General features: G+C 44.0%; 1 protein-coding gene across 23 annotated transcripts in view; it reads right to left on the bottom strand.

The window, feature by feature from the left end:
* Window positions 1-25,061, bottom strand: part of SECISBP2 (SECIS binding protein 2) — a 42,359-nt gene continuing 17,298 nt past the window's right edge. For 13 of the 23 annotated variants that reach the window (XM_074017806.1, XM_074017808.1, XM_074017810.1 and 10 more), the window contains 10 exons: window positions 22,585-22,707; window positions 21,187-21,276; window positions 19,416-19,548; window positions 13,749-13,915; window positions 12,581-12,719; window positions 10,861-11,014; window positions 9,934-10,154; window positions 2,928-3,082; window positions 2,303-2,495; window positions 826-1,757 (listed from right to left, as the gene is read on the bottom strand). In XM_074017806.1, coding sequence (XP_073873907.1) covers window positions 1,654-1,757; window positions 2,303-2,495; window positions 2,928-3,082; window positions 9,934-10,154; window positions 10,861-11,014; window positions 12,581-12,719; window positions 13,749-13,915; window positions 19,416-19,548; window positions 21,187-21,276; window positions 22,585-22,707 — 1,479 coding nt within the window. In that variant the 3' untranslated portion in view covers window positions 826-1,653. Of the gene's footprint in view, window positions 205-530; window positions 736-825; window positions 1,758-2,302; window positions 2,496-2,927; window positions 3,083-9,933; window positions 10,155-10,860; window positions 11,015-12,580; window positions 12,720-13,748; window positions 13,916-19,415; window positions 19,549-21,186; window positions 21,277-22,584; window positions 22,708-25,061 lie in introns of those variants that run through there. The other 10 variants (XR_006692857.2, XR_012424858.1, XR_012424859.1 and 7 more) reach the window with 5 other exon arrangements.

The following is a 25,061-nucleotide window of genomic DNA, read 5'->3' as shown; positions in this document are numbered from 1 at the left end:
TTTTTGATTTATCAAATTTTAAAATTCTAGCTGTTGAGTGCAGCTGATAGCTATTTTGTCTTTTTCCCCACAAATTAATTTTGGAACTTTCATTCTCAAATAATCTCCTATTTTCAAACTTACCACAACTGACTTGCTACCTACTGATGAGGGGAGGAGGAAGCAGGAAAGCCCTCTCCTTTCCTGCCGGCCCCGCTGACTGCCCTGAAAGATAAATGGGTGGAGATGACTCGCTGCTTTCGGACTACTGATGGCCTGACTGACCACATCTACTTCCCATGTTTAAACAGCTCAGAACGTGTGAAGAACAGCAAGGCTCACACTGGTCACTGTGAGCTCCACAGATGACAGGGCGGACGGTGCCTTCATACACCAACCTCTGGTCACATTTCCAGCCCTGCCCGTAGCATGTCATTTCTGACTCATTCCAATTTTATTTGCTCATCACTGGCCACTTCTCAGAGGTACAATATTGGCATGACTGAATTCAATTAAGAGCACTTTCAAAGCCAAAACAATACCCTGCTTACCTGACAAGCAAAAAGCAGTGAAGATTCTTTCCTGCCATTGGCTGTGGTGAGAAGAACGCAAGCGCAGGTTGGGACTGAGCCAGGATCTGGCCCCCGCAGGTCTGTGCAGTGTTGGAGGCTTTTGACAATCATTACTTCCAGACCTAGGAGTGCTGGGGATAGCAGAATCCCCATTACACAGCCCCCTTTTATTTCAGGGCCTAGACTGTCCAAAGGGGATAAATTAAGACATACGAATGATCAAGTAAGACAGAGACCACTGATAAGCCTAAAATCACCAGAGTCTGAAACAAAATTTAATAATTACTCTTTATTTAAAATAAATAAGCCCTCTTACTTACAGGGAAAATATGAAAGTAAACTCTGTCCTCCTGGCCTAAGACAGAAACCACATTCAGAATATGTTCATTTAAAAAGGAAAGATTTGTTGATTATCAAACAAATCTAGGTACTTCAATACACATTGTTTCTTTGAAAAATAAAGACTGAAAGGAATAATTCATTTCAAAAAGTCACAGGTTAGAAAACCGATTTCCCTTCTGAGGCTCATTTTAGCAAATCCTCCAAGTGTTACCAAATCTTTTAAAAAAGCTACATCCCCTGAGAAAGGGCCCTTGCCCGGTAGCCCTCTTGCTCTGACACCAGCAGCCCTGCATCCTTCTGCCAAGTGGCTCCCTGCAGGACGGTGCTGTTGCCAGGCGGGAATGGCCCTCCATGGCCACCTCCAGCAAGCAGGAGCTCACCACCTGCTATCTGCAAACTCACTCACTTGGCTCAGCTATTCTGCAATGGAGAGGAAGTTTCCTTAGCAGCCGAAGTATTCTAAGTATCACATTTTCCAGTACTTTCCAGATCCACAGTGTGCTCGGAAAGCCAGAGCTGTGTCACCAGGCTTTTAGAAGAGATTAACACCTGCACATCACATCTGAGTGACCTTTAACAGGCTCCGCAGCACTGAATGCCTGCAGACACTGCTTCATGTGCCCTTTAATGCTGATCAATTTCCAGATTCAACAGTTACACAAATTACATTGTCATGAAAAACTGAGAAGAAGAAAAAGCCCCAAAGTCTTTTTCAGACCTCCCCTCCTTACCCAAAATACAGATACACAGGCAAGAACTCTCATAAATTCAAATTCATCATTTGAGAGGTTGAAGCCTCCAAGGATTCCTCTAGCTCCAGGGCACATGGACTGTATGCTTCCAGATGTTTTTTCCAGATTTCAACTAAAATGAGAAAACAGCACGAGTGAGGAAGAGGCATCAACCAGTAGGAAGACTCCTGTCAGAAAACCAGCAGCATGGACAAGGGAGCCTGTGGCCACTGCCCAGCAGCTCATGGTGCTCAGAGGTGTCCTGGCAGGCGTTCACTCACTGTTCTCAGCCTGCTGGGCCAGGCTGCCCCTTAGTGAACAGAAGCTAGGGGGCCATCTTCTACAGGGCAGCTGGGGCCTTGTGTGGGTGGGCTAGGAGAGGACTGAACCTTTACTTGGCCTTCCAAGCCTGTCTTGGGTATAGCTATCCTTAAGGCCACCCATTGTCAAGAGACATCTGACTTGAAGTATGAGACAGTCACTGACAAGCAAAAGTCTGATAATACCTCTTAGGCAATGGACTGGCCTTATTATGGCCAGTCTCAGCTGGACTTACTGGGCCCTGCTACTCAGCTGGTCTTGCAGCATTATCAAGCTGCTCTCCTGGGGACTCTAATTAAAGTCGATAAATAACTTAGAGGACACTCGACCTGACACGACTCTCCCTTAAGCACTCACTGTAGTGTGGCTCTTCTTTTTCTGTCAGGGCTGGGGGGCCATCTTCTGCAGGGCAGCTGGGGCCCTGTGTGGGCGGGCTGGGAGGTGCCTGAGGCCTGGGTTCTCCCGCCAGCTCCTGCTGCACATTCTCCAGCATGGTCTTGTACGCCTGTCGGGCCGCCATTGTCAGCTCAACCATCTTGTGGAACTGATCCTTGGGCACAAGTGAGAGCACACAGGTAACAGCCCAGCGACAGAGGACACGGGTCCCTCCAACTCAGCAATGGCACCCTCCACAGAGAAGCAGGGCTGACACGGGGTCATGTGGACCTTATGCTTATGGATGGCTACCAGGGATGCTGCCCCAGAGGGAAGAGTGGGCTAGGCCGATTTCTTGGGCCTGCCTGAGGTGCCACTATGTCAGCACAAGCCCAGAACAGAGCTCAATTCAGAACCAGACACCCCATGCTGTCAAGGAGACAAAGGCTACCTTTTTACAAGAAGGTTCTGCCTAAGTGGTGGCTTCTCCTCAATGACAGCCTACTGGAGGTTCTGGAGCTGCTCTGTGGGCAAGCCCACACTGACCACCTGCCCCCACTTCCTCCCACGGGCAGTGACTGAAGAGGCCTGTGCCCTGTGCGCTCACCTGGGCCCCATCGTAGCTGAAGATCCCTACCACGCTGACAGGAACTGCCTTATTCAAACTGCGCCCCAGAGCTTTGCGGTTGAGAGCAAACACAAAGGGAATGTTCTGCTCACAGGCATAATCAATAATTGTGTGCAAAGTGTCATCCAGCCCACCTGGTCAAAGGACAATAAAAAATGACAGGAAGACACGTCACATGGAGTGTGGTATTAATACTGGTTGCCAAGAGCTTTTTCTTAGCAACACACCCATCTATGATTTTATACCCAAGGCAGAGGTCCCTGAAAATATGAAGAGAAAGCAAGTTGCAGAATCAACTCTCCAAAAATATGGGGAAAAAATGGGAAAGAAAATACACAGCTGGTATTGTCTTAACAGGAAAAGTTAACTATTAGTATTACTGAAACTTACCACATGCCAGACCACTCGTCAACTGCTTCACACCTATTAGCTCCTGTGTCCTCCCCCAAATCCCAAAAGGCAGACAGATGCTGTGTCCTCACCGACAGATGGAGAACCAGAGGCACAGAAAGGTTAAGTTCCTTATCCCACATTGTACCCCTGGTCAAGGCACAGGTCTGGCTCCCGAGGGCTCACCACCCTCTACTCCCTGACCCTGCTTCTGGGCCAGGGAACAGCCAAGGCTGGTGCATCAGAGAGAGGAAGGAGGTGAAATGAGTACCATGTGCAGGTGATGCACCTGGAAAACCCAACAGCACCTGAGAAGTACTCCTAACAGCAGAGAAGTACAGAAGCGGGTGTGGCACAAGTCTCTATACACACTCACTCAGCAGCCAGCTGGCATATATCAAAGAGATGACTCCATTTACAACAGCAGCACAAGATTATAGTCAGTAGGAATGAATTTTTCAAGAAACATGAGAAGATTTACAGGCAACTTCAACACGCTATTAACACAATACTGGCCTGGGCAACATAGTAAGATCCCATCTCTAAAAAAAAAAAAAAAAGTGCCCAATGTGGTGGTATGTGCCTATAGTCCACCTACTCAGGAAGCTGAGGCAAGCTCAGTAACTTGAGCCCAGGAGTTCAAGGCTGTAATGAGCCATGATCGTGCCACTGCACTCCAGCCTGGGCAACAGAGTGAGACCCTGTCTCTTAAACCACCCCCGCAACAGAAAATCTCAACAAATGAAAAGGCACCTATGATCCTGGATAGAATGATCCAAAATGATGAAATGTCAACTCCACATTAATCTAATACTTTAAGACAGTGGTCCCCAACCTTTTTGGCACCAGGGACTGGTTTCGTGGAAGACAATTTTTCCAGGGACAGGGGAAGATGGTTTTGGGATGAAACTGTTCCACCTCAGATCATCAGGCATTAGATTCTCATAAGGAGCACGCAACCTAGATCCCTCACATGCGCAGTTTACAACAGAGTTTGTGCTTCTATGAGAATCCAATGCTGCTGCTGCTCTGACAGAAGGCAGAGCTCAGGCAGTAATGCTCACCTCCTGCTGTGCTGCCCACTTCCTAACAGGCCCCAGACAATACTGGTCCACAGCCCAGGTGTTGGGGACCCCTGCTTTAAAACACTGTAAGTTACTATAGACAGGATTTCTTTTTTTTTTTTTTTTTTTGAGACGGAGTCTTGCTCTGTTGCCCAGGCTGGAGTGCAGTGGCCGGATCTCAGCTCACTGCAAGCTCCGCCTCCCGGGTTCACGCCATTCTCCTGCCTCAGCCTCCCGCGTAGCTGGGACTACAGGCGCCCGCTGCCTCGCCTGGCTAGTTTTTTGTATTTTTTTAGTAGAGATGGGGTTTCACTGTGTTAGCCAGGATGGTCTCGATCTCCTGACCTCGTGATCTGCCCATCTCGGCCTCCCAAAGCACTGGGATTACAGGCTTGAGCCACTGCGCCCAGCCTATAGACAGGATTTCATTGAGAAATAAAAAATACGGAAAAAAATATAAAAAGATGTCAGGCTAACATGGTCAGGTATTAAAGTTTACTATAAAGGTACCATAGTATAAACAAGGTGATGCAGATGAACAGAATGGACGCCAGAAACAACCGGAGTTTAATGGGAACAGCATTTCGGGTAAGTCAGGGAGAAGATGCTAGAGGACTGGGTGGGCCCATCCTGTTCATCTCAGACCACAATAAATCCTACCTAAACATATACAAATGAAGGAACCAGGAGACATACAGATTTTTAAAAGCAAACCTTTTAAACACTGGAGTGGGAAGGCTGAGAAATAACACAATACCTAGATGCAATTAAAAAGTTCAATACCAAAATATATAACACCTAAAGTCTCTGCATGGCCACTTTTGTGTGTGTGTGTGTGGCAAAACTGACAAACCAGAAAAAACACTTGCAACTCTTACCCAAAGGGCTAACTTTAAAAAAGGTATGAATCAATCTAAAAGAGGTCAACATCCCAAAAGCAAATGGGCAACAAATAAGAACAATTCACAGAAAATGTCAAGCTCCTGATGCTGACCCTCCCTCATAAGAAAAATCCTAATAAAAACTCCTGGAGAGGATGCCCATACCGCCCTGGGAGAGAATACAGTGGTCTCTGGAGGAAGACACAGCATATGCCTTCGAGTTACCAATGCACACAGCATTGTAGGCCAGGCACCTGGCCTACAGGATACTCACCCAGTCCTTACAGAGCAACTGTAAGAAACAACAACTGTTTACAATTAGCATAGTATCACCTGGAACCTAATTACATATTGATCCTCTCATTTCAACATAGAAACTTCTCCAATGCATGTCCTACCATACTGTGGAAACTGGGAACTCATTCTGCATCTAGTTGGATGGGAGATTAATTTCTAAGCCCACAGCCCTTATTCTGCCCACCCCCTGCCCCTGATCTACCCAAAGCATTTGCAAAGTGATGAGGAGGCAGCTGCCTGGGACAGAAACTTTGAAGAAACAGACCAGTTCTGGATGGGCTGGGAAAAGGGGAGATGGGGCAGAGGTGGGGTGGAGTGTTTTGTGTTCCTGAGATATACTTACAGTGAAATCTATATTCAGTTTGTCAGGGAAGACATATGAAGTCCCCCTAACATGAGACGCATGTCTCCACTGGAGGGTCTCTGCCTGGTGTCCGCCCCATCTCCTGGGAGTGGATCTGAAAATTTATTTGAGCAGTGTGCAGAGACACCCTAACAGAGCACGCCTGGCTACTATCCTCTCAAGACTGCCTGCCAGGTTGGCCCTTGGCTGTGGTCTGTGAACTTGGATTTTGGGAGGGTTCCCACCACCCTAACTGGTAAGAGTAACTCACTGCGTCTCCATGGTGTGCAAACACTGTGGTTCTGCTTTCCTTCTGGAGTCCGGAACTTTGTATGTGCTACGCAGAGGATGCCTGTGTGACTGGTCCCCAACAGAACCCTAGGCACTGAGTCTCTAATGTACATCCCTGGTATACAACACTTCCCACGGGCTCTTAACTCGTTTCTGGGATAGTAACAGTCTCCTATGTGATGTCACTGAAAGTGACTTTTGGAAGCTGGAGCCTGGTTTCACCCACACTTAACCCCATGTGCCTCTTTGCTGCTTTTGCTTTGTGCCTTTTCACTGTAGTAAGTCACAGCTGAAAGTACCACTCTATGTTGAGTCGTGTGAGTCCTCCTGGCACATCACTGAGCCTGGTGGTAGCCTTGGGAACACCCAATGCAAGCAGCAAAGTCCAGACTGTTTTGCTCAAACAACCTCCAACCTGTTGTTAGTCAGCTGAAAGCACGCGTGGCAAGGGCCAACTACTGAAGTTCCACAAGAAAGCCTATGTCAAGCAAAATGCTTGGCTCAGATAATTTCCATTTCAAAGTTTAAGTTCAGAATTATTAGGCAAAATGCCACTCAGAGCAAATACAGTACTTCAACGTAATTCAAGGCTATAACATCAATTTTTATCTTTAAGATGATTGCAAGCCATTGGCTATCTTATCTGGCAAATATTTATAAAATATACAATCAAGTCCCTTATGCCTCAAAGCAAACACGTGTTGGAACCACAAAACGAATGCATTTTAAGTACACAACAAATCCTTATGATGCTGACCAAGTAAAAACCTAGCCCCATGATCTGGCAAAGGCAGAGAAGGGGAATGACGTCTTCCAAGAAAGTAGGGTGACTGTAGGCTGAGTACATACATTTCCACCTTTTTGTTTTTTAAAGACACAAATCCACGGGAGAACGTGAGAGACAACAGCAAAAAGTTTCAGAAGCTGAAATGCAAATGGGCAACTAGGCTAGCCAACCTAAGCCAACAGTGAGAAAAGCCTAGAACAGCCTGGACCCCAGAATCCCCCAAAGGTTGGGAACAGGCAGCACAGGGTGAGGCACAGGTGAAGAGGGCTGGTTGAACACTCGCAAAGAGGCAAGTCGGTGTCCAGTCCCTCAGCTGCAGCCCTCTGGTGAGGCACAGCACAGGTATGCAGGACATGACGAATCACACATCTAATGGTGGTGAGAGGATGAGTTCACAGGGTGAAGTTCACCTGTCCCTCCAGGTAGGCAGTGAGAAGTCTTCCTTGGGGATGTGACCAGCCCTAGGGGAGACAGACACACCTGGGGGCACTTCCAACATGGGAGCAGCCCAACCACATCATCCTACAGCAGAAGTTCTCAGTGCACTCCTTGGAGAAACAGAAGCAGCACTTGGGAACTTGCAGGAAGTACAAATTCTTGGGCCCACTGGACCTCTTGAAGCAGAAACTCTGGAATCTGTGTTTCCCCCAGCTCTCTGGGTGATTCTGATGCTGGCTACAGTTTTGAGAATCATCACCCTCAATACTGCTCACAGCCTTGAACACCAGCCACACACCCGGATTTCTAGTTGGCTATTTAGTGGCTCTTAACTAGGCGCAGAAAACCAGGACACAGAGGACATCTGGAAAACCTCCACCATGAGAGGTCAAAACAAACAGACTGAATTACTTGGAGGAAATAGAGGCACTGGAGGGAGAGGAACTCGACATCATTAAAATTCCCAGAGAGGCGACCATGAGGCAGCAGCAATGTGATTAAAAAAAGGAATCTTCAGAGGACAAAAACAGCTCCCAAAAAATAAAAATAATATCAGACTAAAAAATTATACAGAAAGTTTACAAGATATGGTTGAGAAATCCTAACAGAAAATGAAACCAAAAGAAAGAGATGAAAAGAAGCAGGAAACAAATAATGTGAGGACACCAGTCCAGGAGTCCCAACCCTGACATAGTTCCAAGAAGAGCTGGCAGGGACTGGAAGAGAGGATTCAAAGCAAAAATTCAACATGTCCCAGAGCCAAAGACACTGGATGCAAGCTGTCTCACATCCTATAACCCCAGGAACAAGGCACTTCCAGTGAACCTCCAGAGAGCGGGGGGGTGCAAAATGATCACAAAGGATCAAGAATCAGAGACTCCAGATTTCAAGCAAGAGCTTCAAAATATGCCTCCCATGAATCCTTTTCTCCTAAACCACTGGAAGATGCACTCTAACAAAACAAGAGTGCAGCCCAAGAAGAAGTCCATAAACAACACCTTATCAAGAGCAGGGTGGGAGCCAAGGGTATCCCTGGGTGGCAACTGCATGAGGTGTAGCGAGCTGGGAATGAAGGTTTCTTCAGCAGATGAACTGCAGAATGCCTGGTGTAACCAACTGTCTCAGAGGAGACTGAGGCAGCTGGCTGAGGGCATGAGGTTTCATTAATACTAAGTATATAGACAATTAAGCAACCACCACAAAACAAGAACAATAACCCAAACTATACATTAGGGTAAGTAACAGCAAAGCCTTTTTGCTCTATTGGGAAGATGACAAATACTTAAAACTGAAAACATGTGAAGCCGTAGCTCACAAGCCTGTTATATGGAGACATGGAGGAAATATCCCACAATGTGGCTAAGAGCTGATAGGTGCAGTTGCTAGGAAAGGGAGAGAGCCCAAACCTGCCTCTCCCTTAAAAACCCTATAGGACTACTTGAACCTTTAGCTGTGGACATGTACAACATTGACAAAAACAGCCAGGGAAGCATGTGGCCTGTCCTCTCCAATGAGGAAAGGCCTCTGGGCACACAATCAGATGGGTGGGTCACTGAGATCCCTTCTGTCATATTCTGGTCGCTGGTGATGCTGGACCCATACTGAGTTAGGACAGGGACGAGCTGCTGGCTAGGGGCCTCAGACGTCACAAAACTTCCAGGCTTTAGATATGAAATGGTAACTGGAAAACATCATCTCTGAGGGTTCAGCCCCAGGATGTGGATGCATTATCTCAAAGTGGGACTCTATAAAGCTGAATTTGACACTGCAGGAGAAAGGAATGGGGTCAGGGAGGGGCTTGTGAGTGTTCCCTAGCCTAGACGGAGATGAAGGACAGGCGTCCATGAGCGATGCCACTCTGCTCTTATCAGTTCTCCTATTGCTCAATTCAAGAAGGACACAACACAGACAGGCAAGTCCTCCAGGAGCCAAGAGAGCACAAGCAGGGGGTAAACATGCGATGTCACAGGTGAGGGTTCACTGTTACCTGACCCAGCATATCACATCCAACAAAACAAAAACACACATTCCAGTTTAAGTAAAATGGCAAAGTATTTAGACAAAGCCACATCTGTAACAAGCAAACGGATGAGTCAACCCCAGACTGAACAACTAAATGTCAAGTACACGAAAGCCCTAGGTAGGTACTGCCTGGCTGCCAGGCACAGCATCTCTGTGGTGCAAGTCACCAGTGACAATCCCAGCCCCAGAGTAGTGGCCTGCACAACAGAGGCATGTCTTTCCCTGATGCCAGAGGCCTGTGTGGGCTGGGTGGCCCCCTCGTGTGCAGGACCACAGGACCCACCTGCCCTACAGAGGTACTTAGTAAGGGTCAATGCAGTTGGGAAACAGTTACTCAATAAAAACAAAAACCACAAAGAAAACGAGTTGTCTAGGCCTGTGGCATGGGCCACCCAGGTGTGCGGCGACCGTGAGGGCGCACCAGGCACTCACACAGGGGCCCACATGTCACAGGACCCCACGGTGCCTTTACCTTTTGACTGTATCTTTTCACAGTTGGGAGAAATAATGACACATTTCAGTTTTTTGAGCTTCAGGTGTTTGAGAACTTCCCTCAACCCCAACACAAGTCGACGTTTAGTCTTGGCCTTGACTGGATCTTTCTGGTACATACGGTCTTGGAAACGGACCAGTTCTTTGAGTAGGTCGGTAACACAAGCATCCACTTCTTTACTAAGCATCTGGCTGCAGTAACTGAAAGAAACAGACATCAGGAATTGTGCCACTGGCTGTGACACTGCCGCACTGCTCCCATCCCACCCCAGGGAGAAGAGACGTAGACTGCATCAGACAAGAAGTCACGTTTCGACAAGTACTACTAACCAGCACTGTGGAATTACTGACAATTTAATTTCATGGAAGGTAAATACTGGGGCATCTTCCCCCCATTCCCAACTACAAGGGACAAATTTCTCTGCTCCCTGACCCCCCACCATAGTTTGCCACAGGTCCCCATCTCAGCCACTACCCTGTGCATCAACCTGTCATAAAGATAAATACTGGGAGACTACCCTGGAAGAAAAGTGGGCAGGGGAGAAGGCAGAGTGAGCACACAAGGTTAAAGGAATCCTGCCGCCTAAGAAATTATACAGAGATTAAACCATGAAAAGGGGCCCAAAGATGATGCGTGGTCACTTCACTATCCATTCCCCCGACTTCAAACCTGGACTGAGGGCCCCTCTTCCATCATTAACACCCCAAGAAACTCAGTAGAAGCAGAATCAGACACAACGATTAGGCTCTCCCTGAATGTGTGCAACGAGGTACCCGGCTTCTTTCAACCATGAGGGTTAAAGCACAGTGAGGTCCAGCAACAAGGATTTATGGGAGGTATCAATGCCACACTGAACCGAAGCACTTCCATCTTCCCCTAGTCCCTGGCAGGCAGGGGCTCACTCACTCCCTGAATCTGCGGCTGTGGATCTTAGGGAAGGTGGCGTGATTGGGAGCAAGGTGGGAGGCCTCTGTGTCCCTCTGGAGTTCTGTGCCTGGTGGCTCTTCAGACTTGCCCTCAATCGCAGGAGTGGAGATCGGTTCGTCCATCCCCTCTGGCCCTTCATGGAGGAAAAAGTCATCATAAGACATCTGTGAGGCCCAGTGCACACACTGAGGGGCTGGCCCAATACAGTCTCACCGATGCAACCAGACCGTCCCTGCACACAACCACCACATCCACAGACAACATGCAGAGAGGTTTACAGAAGGCAGCAAAAACAGACGAGGATGCCTGGGGAAACCAGAAAAGCTGGTGGAGGCAGTCATGCCTGGAGGTGTGCCTCCCCCCAATTTACTTACACATTCACTTTTATTAGGGTAAAATATACATTAATGTTACCATTCTAACCACTTTTAAGTGTGCAGTTAAGTGGCCAAATTTATTTTTTGATTTTGAAATTTAACCTGAAGAATCTCTTATCAGGGAGTTTTAAAAAACGGGCTTTTAGTTTTAAGTTTTTTCTCAAATGCTTGAGGCCATTTCTTTTTGAAATAATCCTTTAGAAAGAGCTGAACTCCAACATCTAAACTTTGACAAACTCAAGAGGTGTGTGTTTAAACATACCAGATCTGATGCAGTGATAGCCTACTGTCCCCAACTAGTTACTTCTACTGACTATCAAAATGCAATTGCAGCCACAGATCACCAAATGAAGGAATGAAAACACATATACCACACCCACAAGAATGGCAAGGTTGAAAAAGATAGTGCCCTGTGGGCTGGTGGAGATGGGGAGCACCTGCAACTCTCAGCCTCCCCTGGCCTTAACTGGTAGAACAGTCAGAAACCCACTGGACAGGAGCTACTCAAGTAACTCTACTCCCAGGTAATGCCCCACGGGAATGAGTGCTTGTGTCCTTTAAGACACATACAACACTGTCCACAGCAACCCTGTTTCTAATTACCCAAACTGGAAAATGACTGAATGCCCATCCGCAACCCTGTACATTAGTCCAACTGAATTTTACACAGTAATGAAAATAAACATCTCCATGTTGCCAATAAGACTGAAGGAGAGGGGACAAAGAGAGCAGCACACCACACAGCTGCACCAGAGCCACATCGACAGCCCTTGGTGGGGCTGCCATGGGGCACGGTCTCCTAGGGAGGCCTCTGACAAGAGGGCACAGGCAATTGCTGGGCCCCGTTTTGCTTCTTGATCTGAATGCGGTGGTCACTGTGAAAAGTCCTCAAGCTGTACACTGATGATTTGTGCACTTTTCTGAACGTATAACTGAGTAAGAAGTTTACTTAAAAACACACAATTGTGTTCATGCCCCTACGTCTCCTATACCTGCTGGTAAGCAGCTGTGCAGCTAGCGGTGTTAATTCTCATGACCACTTCAAGTTAGAGGACCATCCAGCATCACACAGATCAAACTTGGTGGGAAGGGAGGATCCTCACCTCTGTGCCTCACAGATCCCAGAACCAGAGGGACTAGAAACACGCCCCCAACCATGGGGACCTCCCTTCCCTGTAAAACTGGAAGCTCAGTGCTGACGCACTTTCCCCACAAAAGCAAGAGTCGTCAGCCAAGTCCTGGAGAGTTTGCTCAGCACAGCTCATCCTTTTCATAGTTGCTCCTGTTTAAATTATTCTTAAGGCACAAACAAAAGTTGGTACCTGAGGGCTCTGCCTGCTCAGGAACCTGGTCATCACCACCACTCTCTCCATCTTGTGTGTCATCACTGGTAAAAGCTGGACTCACAGCATTTTCTTGGAGACGCTGCTGCTTTCTCTCTTGCCGTTCTTTCAAAATAATCTTAAAAATTTAAATAAACAATTAAAATGCCTAAATACTTGTACTTAAAAGATAAGCTCTTCTGCAAATTAAACTGCCTAAGTTCAACCTGTTGGCAATGTACCTATTTGTGCCCTGAGAGCAGCCAAGTGCTCGCCAGTCTCCAGGGAGCTGACCCAACCCTCCCTGCTGGTTTTGGAGTGGCATGTTCCTCCCGAGGTATGCAGAGCAGCCACACAGGAGAGCCCTGAGCTCTGAAGACAATTCTGCAGCTCAGCACTCGCCTGAGCACCCACACCACAGGGCTGCTGTGAGAATTCACTGGAGGGAGGCTGGGCGAGATGGCTCATGCCTGTAATCCCAGCACTTTGGGAGGCCAAGGCAGGTGGATCACCTGAGGTCAGGAGTTTTGAGACTAGCCTGGTCGACATGGTGAGACCTCATCTCTACTAAAAATACAAGAATTAGTCAGGCATGATAGCACGCACCTGTAATCCCAGCTACTCGGGAGGCTGAGGCAGGAGAGTTGCTTGAACCCGGAAGGTGGAGGTTGCAGTGAGCTGAGATCGCTCCATCACTGCACTCCAGCCTGGGTGACAAGAGCAAAACTCCATCTCAAAAAAAAAAAAAGGAATTAACCGGAGGAGCCTGTGACTGTCCTCCTGGAAGGTCTGCAAGGAAGTGTGCATTATTTACTGACTCTGAACATCAGACAGATCAGCTAGGGTAGGATGAAAGGGAATCAGAAGAAGAAGAAAAATGCAGCTCCTCCCATTTCTGGTTTTCTATCCGTCCACTGTAAAGTTAAAAAAATAAAAGATGTTCCTTTCTTTTCAGGTAGCTACATCATTTCCCACATCACATGTCCCTCACGTGTCAGGCTGGGAGGCTGAGGGATCATTTGTTAAAAGTATCATTAACATGTTTTACTACAACATATTCAAATAATGTAAGTCGTAAAATCTACACATCTAAGAGCTGGGAGAATAACTATGGAAATGTGAAACTAAGTTTTTTAGCGCCTCGCTTTGGCTGAAACACCCCACACACCTTCTTCAGTGAGGTTGGCTTCTTGGCCTTGGGGATCTCCCTCTGCTTTCCTTTCTTCATCAGCGGGGCGCTGGAGTCCAAGGGATTGTGTGGGGTCTTCATTTGACTCACGCGGCGGCCTCTCTCCCCTGACGTACATTCTTTGGAAAGGACTGGCACTGCTCCAACTGAAACACAGTGGAACAAAGGCCTCAAGGTCACCTCCCAGACGCTCCACTCAGCTGTTGGACCACAGCTCGCCCAGAAGCTGCCTCAGGGTATCTGACAGAGCTTGCCAAGTCACCCCCAGCCTGTCCCCACAACCCTTCTTTGTCAAACAATCTCTTACACATTCTTTTCATTGGCAATAATTCCAAATGAAATTTAGTGTCTTTTGGATGAGATTCCCAAAAAGTATCAAGTAATTCAGGAACACCTACCTTCCTATCCATGTAATCAGATCTCCCATATTTCTCAGTACAGTCTCATACTACATGGATCTCATTTTTTGACTCAGGACAGTTCTAGGTGGTCTGCACTCACTGTTGCTACTGTGAACACGTCCCTCTCCACCACCTTTTCTAGTTGACACTGCCTTTGTGGAAGCTGGCCCTATTGGTTTCTGTATGTGTATCTTGTATCTAGCTACCTTATAAGGCCACTATAAGATTCTAGTAATATTTCTAGTTAATTCTCTTGAGTTTTCCAGACATGTTTTCTGAAATCCCATCATGGGCAGTTGGTAATCCCTCTATATAGTCAATAAATTATTGTGATTACTACTGAACAGTTCAATTTTATTCTCCTTTTCTGTTCTATTTCCCATCTCAATAATTATTTCAAGTAAACAGTTAATTCCTATATAGTTTTATCCTCACTTTTTGATCTGGAAAATTTCCAAACATACGCCAAAGAAAAAAGAATGGTAAACAAACCCCTGTGCCCAATGTCCACCTTCAACAATCATCAGTATTTTTCCAAATGTATTTTACCTGCCCTCCTTTAATTTTGGAACACGTTTTTAAAATAATTGGTGCTCGTCAATTAGGCAGTCCCAGTAAGTCTCGCCTGTCTGATTCACTGCTGCAACACAGAACGTAACCTGCACAGGTCAACCAAGACAACTGTACCTGCCTCCCAGGCTGCTCTGGCCTTAGTGACCACAGCTGCTTGCATCTTTGGAGCCTTGTTTCCACATGGTGTTTGAAACATACATGTGACTATGTGACTGGCTCAATTCTTTTTCTCAGCTCTTCTTGGAAAACCCTGTATGGCTCAAAGGTGCTCACTCACCCAGTCCCCAATGACACCAAGTTCAGCATCTCACTTGGGCTCCTGAAAAACCTGCCACAAGCTCTCTAGCTCTACACACACCTCCTGCACCCCACTGCCAGGCAATTCTTCACAAAGCACTGACAATAGGCCTGAGGAGGGTCCTTCCTACAACAGAAGAAGATCAACCATTCCCTCCCACAAAAACAACCACGAAGTTCAACAGAACTGCCAAACACAATCATATCAGTCCTCTGGAAAGTGACCAAAAGGTTCCAACAAACCAAAGAGTACTTACTCCTTAGATGACTAGCCTTCAGGTGAGAACAGTATGAGTCTGGACATTCCTGTCTGAGGCATTTCCCAGTCTCTCCCTGCTCTGCTTTGGCTCATTCAGCAGGTGCCAAGGCTATGAAAACCAGCAGCTTCCCTGTCAGTGCCATAAACGGCTTGCTGAATTGAGTGTGATCATTTAAATTAGTGATTTCAGCAAATGGGGAAGGCAAGGCAGCATGGCCAGTCTGAGGCTGCCGTTTTGTATAGGCAAGCAACAGACATGGCCAGGCCAGCAGGGACTTTACACGGAGTCCAGGGGAAGACTCGCTATAGGGATGAGCTATGGGGTGGTCAACCAAGAATTCTACATCCAGCAAAACTAACCTCCAAAAACTGAATGCAAAATAAAGACATTCCTAGACAAACAAAGACTGTGAGAATTTGTTGCTAGTATGGCTTGTGTCACTAATACTAAAAGAAGTCCTCCAGAAGAAATACTACCAGAAGGGATACAAGATGGCAACTGAATCCAGAGGAATAAAGAACACCTAAAATCATAAATATGAAACTTGGAAATACACATTTTTTCCCTTATTCCTTCTCTTCTTTAAAAGATATGGCTGTATAAAGTAGTAGTTCCAACACTGTAGTGTTTGGTTTATAATCTATTTAGATGTACCATATGCCAATAGCATAAAGGGGGAGGAAGAAAATGGAGACATATTGGAGTAAAGTTTCTCCAGTATATAAACTAACATGTATATTGTAATCCCTATAGCAATCACTAAGAAAGTAGTTTTTCAAACTAAAGTTAAAAAAGATCAACAAAGAAATCAAAAGTGTACTCTAAAAACATTTAACACCAAAGGCAGTAAAGGAGGAAGCGAGGAACAAATGACAAAGTTGGCAAAAACAAGCAATGGGGAAAGGACTACCTATTCAATAGACGGTGCTGGGATAACTGGCTAGCCATATGCAGAAAATTGAAACTGGATCCCTTTCTTACACTGTATACAAAAATCAACTCAAGATGGATTTAAGACTCAAATGTAAAAGCCGGAACTATAAAAACACTGAAAGACAACCCAGGCAATACCATTCTGGACACAGGAACTGGCAAAGATTTCATGACAAAGACATCAAAAGCAATTGCAACTAAAGCAAAAGTTGACAAAAGGGATCTAATTAAACTAAAGAGCTTCTGCATTGTAAAACAAACTATCATCAGAGTGAACAGACAACCTACAGAATGGGAGAAATTTTTGCAATCTATCCATCTGACAAAGGTCTAATATCCAACATCTATAAGGAACTTAAACAAATTTACAAGAAAAAAACAACCCCATTAAAAAGTGGGCAAAGGACATGAACAGACACTTTTCAAGAGACATACACGTGGCCAACAAGCATATGAGATAAAGCTCAACATCACTGAATCATTAGAGAAATGCAAATCAAAACCACAATGAGATACCATCTCACATCAGTCCGAATGGCTATAACATGCTGGCAAGGTTGCGGAGAAAAAGAAACACTTATACACTGTTGCTGGGAGTGTAAATTACTTCAACCGCTGTGGAAAGCAGTGTGGTGATTCCTCAGATCTAAAAACAGAAATATCATTTGACCCAGCAATCCCATTACTGGGTATATACCCAAAGGAATATAAATCATTCTACTATAAAGACACATGCACGTGAATGTTCACTGCAATACTATTCACAATAGCAGAGACATGAAATCAACCTAAATGCCCAGCAATGGTAAACTGGATAAAGAAAATGTCGTACATATACACCATGGAATACTACGCAGTCATAAAAGAGAATGAGATCATATCCTTTGTAGGAACATGGATGGAGCTGGAGGCCATCATCCTTAGCAAACCAATGCAGGAACAGAAAACCAAATACCACATGTTCTCACTTACAAGTGGGAGCTAAATGAGAACACATGGACACATGGGGGGAACAACAGACACTGTGGCCTACTTGAGGGTGGGAGGAGGGAAAAGATCAGAAAAAATAACTATTGGTTACTAGGCTTAGTACCTGAGTGATAAAATAATCTGTACAACAAATCCCCATGACACAAGTTTACCTATATAACAAACCTGCATGTGTACCCCTGAACCTAAAATAAAAGTTTTAAAAAAAGGAAGATCCACAGATTAAAAAAAAAAAAAAAAAAAAAGGAGTGTTTTTTGAAATAAACTACTTCAAAAGGAAGAAACATATCTAAAAGCCTATGGTTGAAAATTTTCAAGTTGCTTTTTGACATATTGTGCATTTTAACTGTCTTGGCTCTTAAGAGAAGATGTGTCAGAGGAAGAGGCAGCCATCAGCACTACTTGACACCGTTCCCAGTGGTGCCCCATGCACAGGCAGTAAACCATTTCCATGGAATGCAGCTTCCTTCCCCAGATGGTAAAGATCTTCAGGAACTCAGGGCACTTCTACAGATAAGGAGGTTTCAGCTATACAATGTCATCACATCAAGTGGAAAGCTCATCTTTTAAACTGATCAATTTTTAAAAATCATCTTATTTTAATAACTTAAAAATGTTTTAACTGTGGTAATATATGACATAAAATGTACCATTTTAACTGTTTTTAAGTGCACAATTCAGTGGCATAAATTAGATTCACAATGTTGTGCAACCATCACTATTATCCATTTTCAAGACTTTTTCATGCTCCAATGAATACTCTGTTCCCGTTAATAATGACTCACCATTCCTTTTCCCCTCAGCCCCAGGTATCCTCTAATCTATGCTGTTATGAATTTGCCTATTCCACATATTTCTTTTAAGTGGAATCACAAAGTAGTTGTGTTTCTGTGTCTGGCTAATTTTATATGGTATAATGTTTCAGGTTTCATTCATGTTGTATCATGTATAGGAATTCATTCTTTTTAAGGTTGCATATTACATTGCGTAGGTATACCACATTTGTTTACACCGTCATGTGGTAATGAACATTTGCACTGTTTCTACCTTTTGGTTATTGTGAATAATGCCATAACAAACCCCAGCGTAAAAGTGTCTAAAACTATTTCCTTTTGGGTAAACACTGAGGAGTGAAATCGCTGAGTCATGTAGTAACTGCATTGAGCATTTTAAGAAGCCACCAGATTGTCTTTCACAGTGGCTGCACCATTTTACATTCCCACCGTCAGTGTACGGGGTTCCAATGTTTCCACATCTTCACCGACACTTGCTATTTTCTGTTTTTGGATTATAATCATCCCACTAGGTGGGAAGTAGTATTTCACTGTACTTTTGATTAATATGTATTTCCCTGATGACTAATGATGTTGAGGATCTTTTCATGCACTTATTGACCACTTGTGTACCTTTTTTGGAGAAATGCCTTTTCCAGTTCTTTGCCCGTTTTTTTTTTTTTTTTTTTTTTTTTATTGCTGTTGTTGTTTTTTTTGAGACGGAGTCTCGCTCTGTCACCCTGGCTGGAGTGTGGTGGCGCGATCTCAGCTCACTCCTTTGCCCATTTTTAAATTGGATTGTTTGCTATACAGCTGGAGTTCCTAAATACTTGAATATTAATCACCTATCAGATATATGATCTGAAAATATTTTCTCCCATTCTGTAAGTTGTCTTTTCACTTTCTTGATAATGTCCTTTGGTATGCAAAAATTTTTAATTTTAATGAAGTCCAAAGTTTATTTTTCTTTTGTTGCTCGTCTTTTTGGTGCCGTATCTAAAAATCCAATGTCTAATAAAAGGTCATAAACATTTACCAGTTTTCTTTTAAGAGTTTTATAGTTTTAGCTCTTATATTTAGCTCACTGATCCGTTCTGAGTTCATTTGGATCTATGGTGTGAGGTAAGAGGCATGATTATTCTTCAGCATGTGGAAATCCAGATGTTCTAGTACCATTTTAAAGACACTGTTCTTTGTTCTTTTCATGGAGTTGGCATACTCATGAAAAATCAATTGGTTGCAGATACACGAATTTATTTCTGGACTCTTTAATTCTATTCCATAGTTCCATATCTATGCTTATTCAGCATCACACTGTTTTATCTATAAATAACTTTTGATAACAAGAGAAAATGTTAACACAATAATCTAGCTGAAAAAGACTTCAACCACTTGTCTGAGATGGAAAGACTATCTTACCTGAGACTACCACTGGTCTGGAGGACTGCTTTGCATGCTGAGAGTGCTGCTTCTTCTCCAGGGCTGTCAGCATGCCCCCCAAATCCAGCTGCACTGGAAGCTGGCTCTTCTTTACATTGTTTCTAAAGTTATCCTGAAAGTTCAAAATTCGTAAGTTTATTTATAAAACTATACAAACTGTGCTTTTCATTTTACAAAAAACTGATGTAAAGATAAAATGAAATAGAGACTATAAACAAGAATTTTCAAAAATTCAAGTAATGAAAGGAAAAACAATCAATCCCACATTATCTGCCAGTATTACCATGGTTGTTTATGTCTTCCTTCTTTTAGAACATTGGGTTTATATTAAATCACCTACATGGCTGTCTATATCTGTATCTCCACTGTGAGTAGTCAACAATACACATCTACAGACAAGACACTAGCACTTGTATAAAGTCTTTGGCTACAAAGTCTGTGTGTGAGGCTACTTGGTTAGTACTATTGCCTCATTAGCCCATTCTCTCTCCAAATGCCTCTGTAAACCAACAAAATGGCATGAAATTATAGTGATACAAAGTCTACATAAGCCCAAATCATACTCAGCAAATAATATTAAATGCAGGCTCAAAGTCTGATATGCTTAAAACAAGTGTTATTTTTGAAACTGTTGTGATTTGGGTTTTGAGACTATATAAAAAGTTGTACAAGGAAGCCCAGTGATACGTTCTAAGGCATGGTGTCCCATTTGCTTTAGTGCCTCTGCTTTGCTCTCCTGCCAAGTGTTCTCTTCCCAGACACCAAAAACCCTACTGGCTGAGGGCTCCCATCAGGGGAAAGTACCAAGTGCAACAAAGGACAGGCAAGGAGGCCTACTGCATGGAAGGAAGATGAGCAAATTAGCACTTTGGGAGGCCGAGACGGGTGGATCACGAGGTCAGGAGATCGAGACCATCCTGGCTAACACGGTGAAACCCCGTCTCTACTAAAAAATACAAAAAACTAGCCGGGTGAGTTGGCGGGTGCCTGTAGTCCCAGGTACTCGGGAGGCTGAGGCAGGAGAATGGCGTAAACCCGGGAGGCGGAGCTTGCAGTGAGCTGAGATCCGGCCACTGCACTCCAGCCTGGGCGACAGAGCGAGACTCCGTCTCAAAAAAAAAAAAGAAAGTTAACTCACACAAAGGCTTAGAATTTTATTTTTCATGAATGCGAAAACAATAGTCTCCCTTTAAAAGGCAAAATGACAATGAATATCCTAGCAAATAAATGTCTACAACTACACAAGTTCCCCATCTAAATTATGACTCACAAGCTCCCTCATGAATCTGTGGGATAGATGGTGGAGTATGGAAGGAGAATCACCTCCACTTTAGCTTGTTTTGACTGCATAGAGTAAAACTGTGGTGCCTCTCTTTATTTTTCTTCTGTCACACATTACTGACTTGCAAAAACATTCTTCTGTTTCCCCAATAAACTAAATCAACTTTTTCCCTTTAAAGTTTCGTAAGGCAGTATGATCCCCCTCCTTTCTGACCTAGCAACTACAGTTACTGATAATCTTATTATAAAACCACAATCTTATAAAATAATAGTCATTATAAAATAAAAAAATGTTATTTAGGAGCAATTCTATTTCAACATGCTGGGTGCAGTTCTCTCATGAAGGAATGAATCAAAACAAAACCACCTGTCTCTATACAGAGATGTCTGGAAAGCAGTTTTTCTCAAGCACTTAGTTGAGCCAGAAAAGTTAAGCCTAAAGCAACTGTGGTTTCAATCTAAAAATTACCTGTGGCTGCTGTTTAGATTGAAATTTCGGTGTCTCTATTCTGTCTCTTCTTTCAGATGCAACTGCCAGGTTGGGAAATTCCTCGGCATCCTAAGTAAACCACACACCCCTTTAGCTCTTTGTTAATGCAAACATACCAAGTGCAACCTTTCCTTTGCTTATATTTTCATTCTTCAGTAAGGTCCCACAAAAGTTCTTAAAAGTGATTAAAAAAAAGAGAAGCTGCAAAACTCTCACATAAGAGCTTCTGCTTTATTTAACATACAGCAAATTTAAAAGCCACCGTTCTAATACCCCCAGACCCAACAAAGAGAGTACCACCAATGATCTTGGTACACCAAGGGGTCTACAGAACTGACCTTGGACCACCTTGGCATGAGAGTATTCAACTACCTGTTCTTCAAAGGATTTTCATTAGAGAAACCATCTAGATTCAGTAGATTTACATGTTATCTCTGCTGAACCCAGGCTAATAAGTGGAGTCAAAGGCAACAGGCCTGCTAAAAAACAATTTTTTAATCACTTAAAAATGCCTATGTCATTTTGTCAATATTTTAGGTGCCTTGGAAAAAGATGGGAAACATGGGGCAGAAATATAAATTATTCACTTGCCTAAACCATAATGCTCTGCCATGGTAGGTTTTCAAACATGTAACCCAGCTATTCTTAAATGATGTTCTAAGAGCCTTGGGAACCCCCACCCCAAGTCTGTGGGAATGCCCTGGGCTTGACCCTAAGCTGGGCACCCGGGCAGCACCTCTGAGAGAGCCTTCGGCCTGCACAAGCAGCCAGGCCACCTGAGTCTGGTACAGCAATGTAAAGAAAACAACCAGGCACATGAGAAATTAAGTCAGAACCCAGACTGGCTCCTTAGAGTATATGAAATACTTGGAGTATCATGAGACAATTAAAGCATGCTTTTGGAAGTTCCTGAAATCTTCCTGACTTGGGCCCTCAATGGTTCTACAGTATTCTACATTTCTCTCTATAATGAAGCACTTTATAATAAGACTTTTGGATAGAAAAGGAGGCCCTGCAAAAGCCAGCATTCTAAAGCAAGAAAAAAAAAAAAACTAAAAAAACAAAAACAGGTAAAGCAGATAACTGAGGGGAAATATTAGTAATATGGCACACAAACTATTCAACTCTGATACAAGTAGTTTTGTCTCCAGACCATTCATTCATTCAGGTGTTCACTGAGTGGCTGCTCTGAGAAAACTGGGAAGCCAAAATGAAGAGGTGAGAAGAGTGGCTGGTTACTCTTTTCTTTAGCACTAAGAAAATGATCATTAAAAAGCCCTGGAGATTTTCACTTAGGAAACCAATATGAACCCAAGTTTCTCTTAAGAAACACCCACTTATTATATCACACAATGTGAGTAATAAATATAAATGTACTTCAATCCTTGGAGGCTCTTGAACTGTCAGGACTTCATATTTTGATGTAGATTTTTCTTTCTTTTTCTTACTCTTTCTTGAGGCTTCATTTTGTTCAAGGTCGCTACCTTGTGATGCTTTAGACTAGAACAAAAAAATCAAAGCAAAAATCGTCAGTTTTTAGGGCAGTCAATAGAATGTTTAATACTATGTATCAGCAAAATTAAGATATCAAGTCCTATAATCACATGGCAATTTTATTCAGAGTTAGGTTCCTCATCCCTGTTTTTTAAAAAGCCAGCATTCACTAGAATAGTTCTGAAGAAAAAAAGTTTGTTCAAATAGTTGTAATGCCCAATTCCTTTTGAAAACTGGTGGATTTGGACAGAACCTAATTTTTAGCCTGAGGAGATCATGATGTTCATGACCTTCCTGATCCCAGTCTAAGCTCTCCATGTAATTCTAGGCAGGCAATTTCCATCAGCACAGCCCAGTGGTTCGTCATCTGCACATCACACCTGTCTGCATAGCAGAATCACCCATGGAACCTTCAAATCAGACAAACACCTGGGACCATCCAAGGACTGCTAAATGTGACCTCATCATTCCTACAGGCCCCTAACCCCCCGGGCCTCTCCTTATCCAAGGTCAAATGTGCTTTGGCCATAGGGCCTTTGCACTGAAGCCCCTTCACTAGAATTTGGCTAGGCTGGGGCCGCTCCTCATCTCTATCTACCCGTTGCTTTCTACCCTTGGAATTTCCATGGTTTTCTCTTCAGAGCACTGATCACTCTCTGACGTGTCCTACATCTGTCTGCGTGTTGTCAGCCTCCCTCCATCAGAATGGAGGCTCTAAAAGGGCAGGGAACTTTTTGTTTTAGGCCCTGCTATACCCAGTGGGAATTTACACTTCAGAAGTAAAAGTCTCAGCAGCTATTAAAGAGAGTATGTTTATCTACTGACCCACAGGAGCTGTCCATGACATTTTTCTAAGTGAAAAAGACAGGTTTAGGGGTAATGTGTATAAAATGATCACATTTTAAGAAAAACAAAACAAAACAAAACAAAACGAAACAGAGAAACTCCTCCCTCTTTGTTCATATTTTCATGAGCCTGAGGCAGGACATATGCCAGATTGCTAATGCAGGTTTCTCTGAAGGTAGGCATCAAAAGTATGGGAGAGATGACCTTTTCCGTAAGTAGATCCTTGAAGTGTTACATTTATCATTTCTGTAATAAAATTTCACAATACAGAAAGTTTCTTAAAAAACCATTTTGATCACTATCACTCCAGCTATGTAAAATGCAAAGCTATTTGGGTTAGAAGATAACAGGAGATGCTGATTTTCTTCTTATCTTTTAGAATTTTTCTAAAATAAGCTTTTCTTAGACCTATAATTAAGAAAATTTTTTAAAAAGATCTTGGGAAAATAAAACAAAATCTGTTAACTCTTAGAATGCTAACTGCATATTAGGAAAACTGGCTCTGAGAGTGACTTGGCAGCTGCAACAAAGAATTAGACAGTCGGGGGCCACGTGCGGTGGCTCACGCCTGTAATGCCAGCACTTTGGGAGGCTGAGGTGGGTGGATCACCTGAGGTCAGGAGTTCGAGCCAGCCTGACCAACATGGTGAAACTCCGTCTCTACTAAAACAATACAAAAATTAGCCAGGCATGGTGGCGGGCACCTGTAATCCCAGCTACTTGGGAGGCTAAGACAGGAGAATCCCTTGAACCAGGGAGGCAGAGGCTGCAGTGAGCCGAGATCATGCCATTGCACTCCAGCCTGGGTGACAGAGCAAGACTCCATCTCAAAAAAAAAAAAAAAAAAAAAAAAAAATTAGACAGTGGGCTGTTGTCCAGCTTGCGCCTGGCCACCCAGAGGAGCCATGGAAATAGGCGGTAGGCTTCACAGAGAGTCAAGTTCAGTGTGTACACAAAAGGAAGGGTCTCTCCCTTACATATACTGCTTTCTCTCAAATACATGCACAGAGCAACGAGGAACAAGCACACATCTACCTTCATTCTAATTGTCACCACTGTAAATACACAGCTACCATTTATGTGGAATGGGCTAATTACATTTTTGGAAATCAAAAAGTATCCCCATACTCAAAAAGAAAGGAAACCGTTATGCTAAACAAGACCACATTTCAACCCAAAATAATGTATCCATACACAATGAAAATGAAGAACTGTATCTAGATCAATAAAAAAAAGGCTCTTGAAGAAACAGTTCTAGGAAACAATAAAAATGTAACTTAAAGTTGGGTGTGGTGGCTCATGCCTGTAATCTCAGCACTTTAGGAGGCTGAGGCAGGACTGCTTGAGCCCAGGAGTTCAAGACCAGCCTGGGAAACATGGCAAAACCCTGCCTCTATAAAAAATACAAATACTAGCTGGACATGTTGGTGCATGCCTATAGTCCTAGTTGTTAGAGAGGCTGAGGTGGAAGGATTGCTTGAGCCAGGGAGGTCACAGCTGCAGTAAAAAAAAAA

This window comes from Macaca fascicularis, chromosome 15, assembly GCF_037993035.2.
Source record: "Macaca fascicularis isolate 582-1 chromosome 15, T2T-MFA8v1.1".
NCBI lineage: Eukaryota > Metazoa > Chordata > Mammalia > Primates > Cercopithecidae > Macaca > Macaca fascicularis.
The sequence above is the reverse complement of the archived record's forward strand: the minus strand, read 5'-3'. Positions and strand labels throughout refer to the sequence as shown.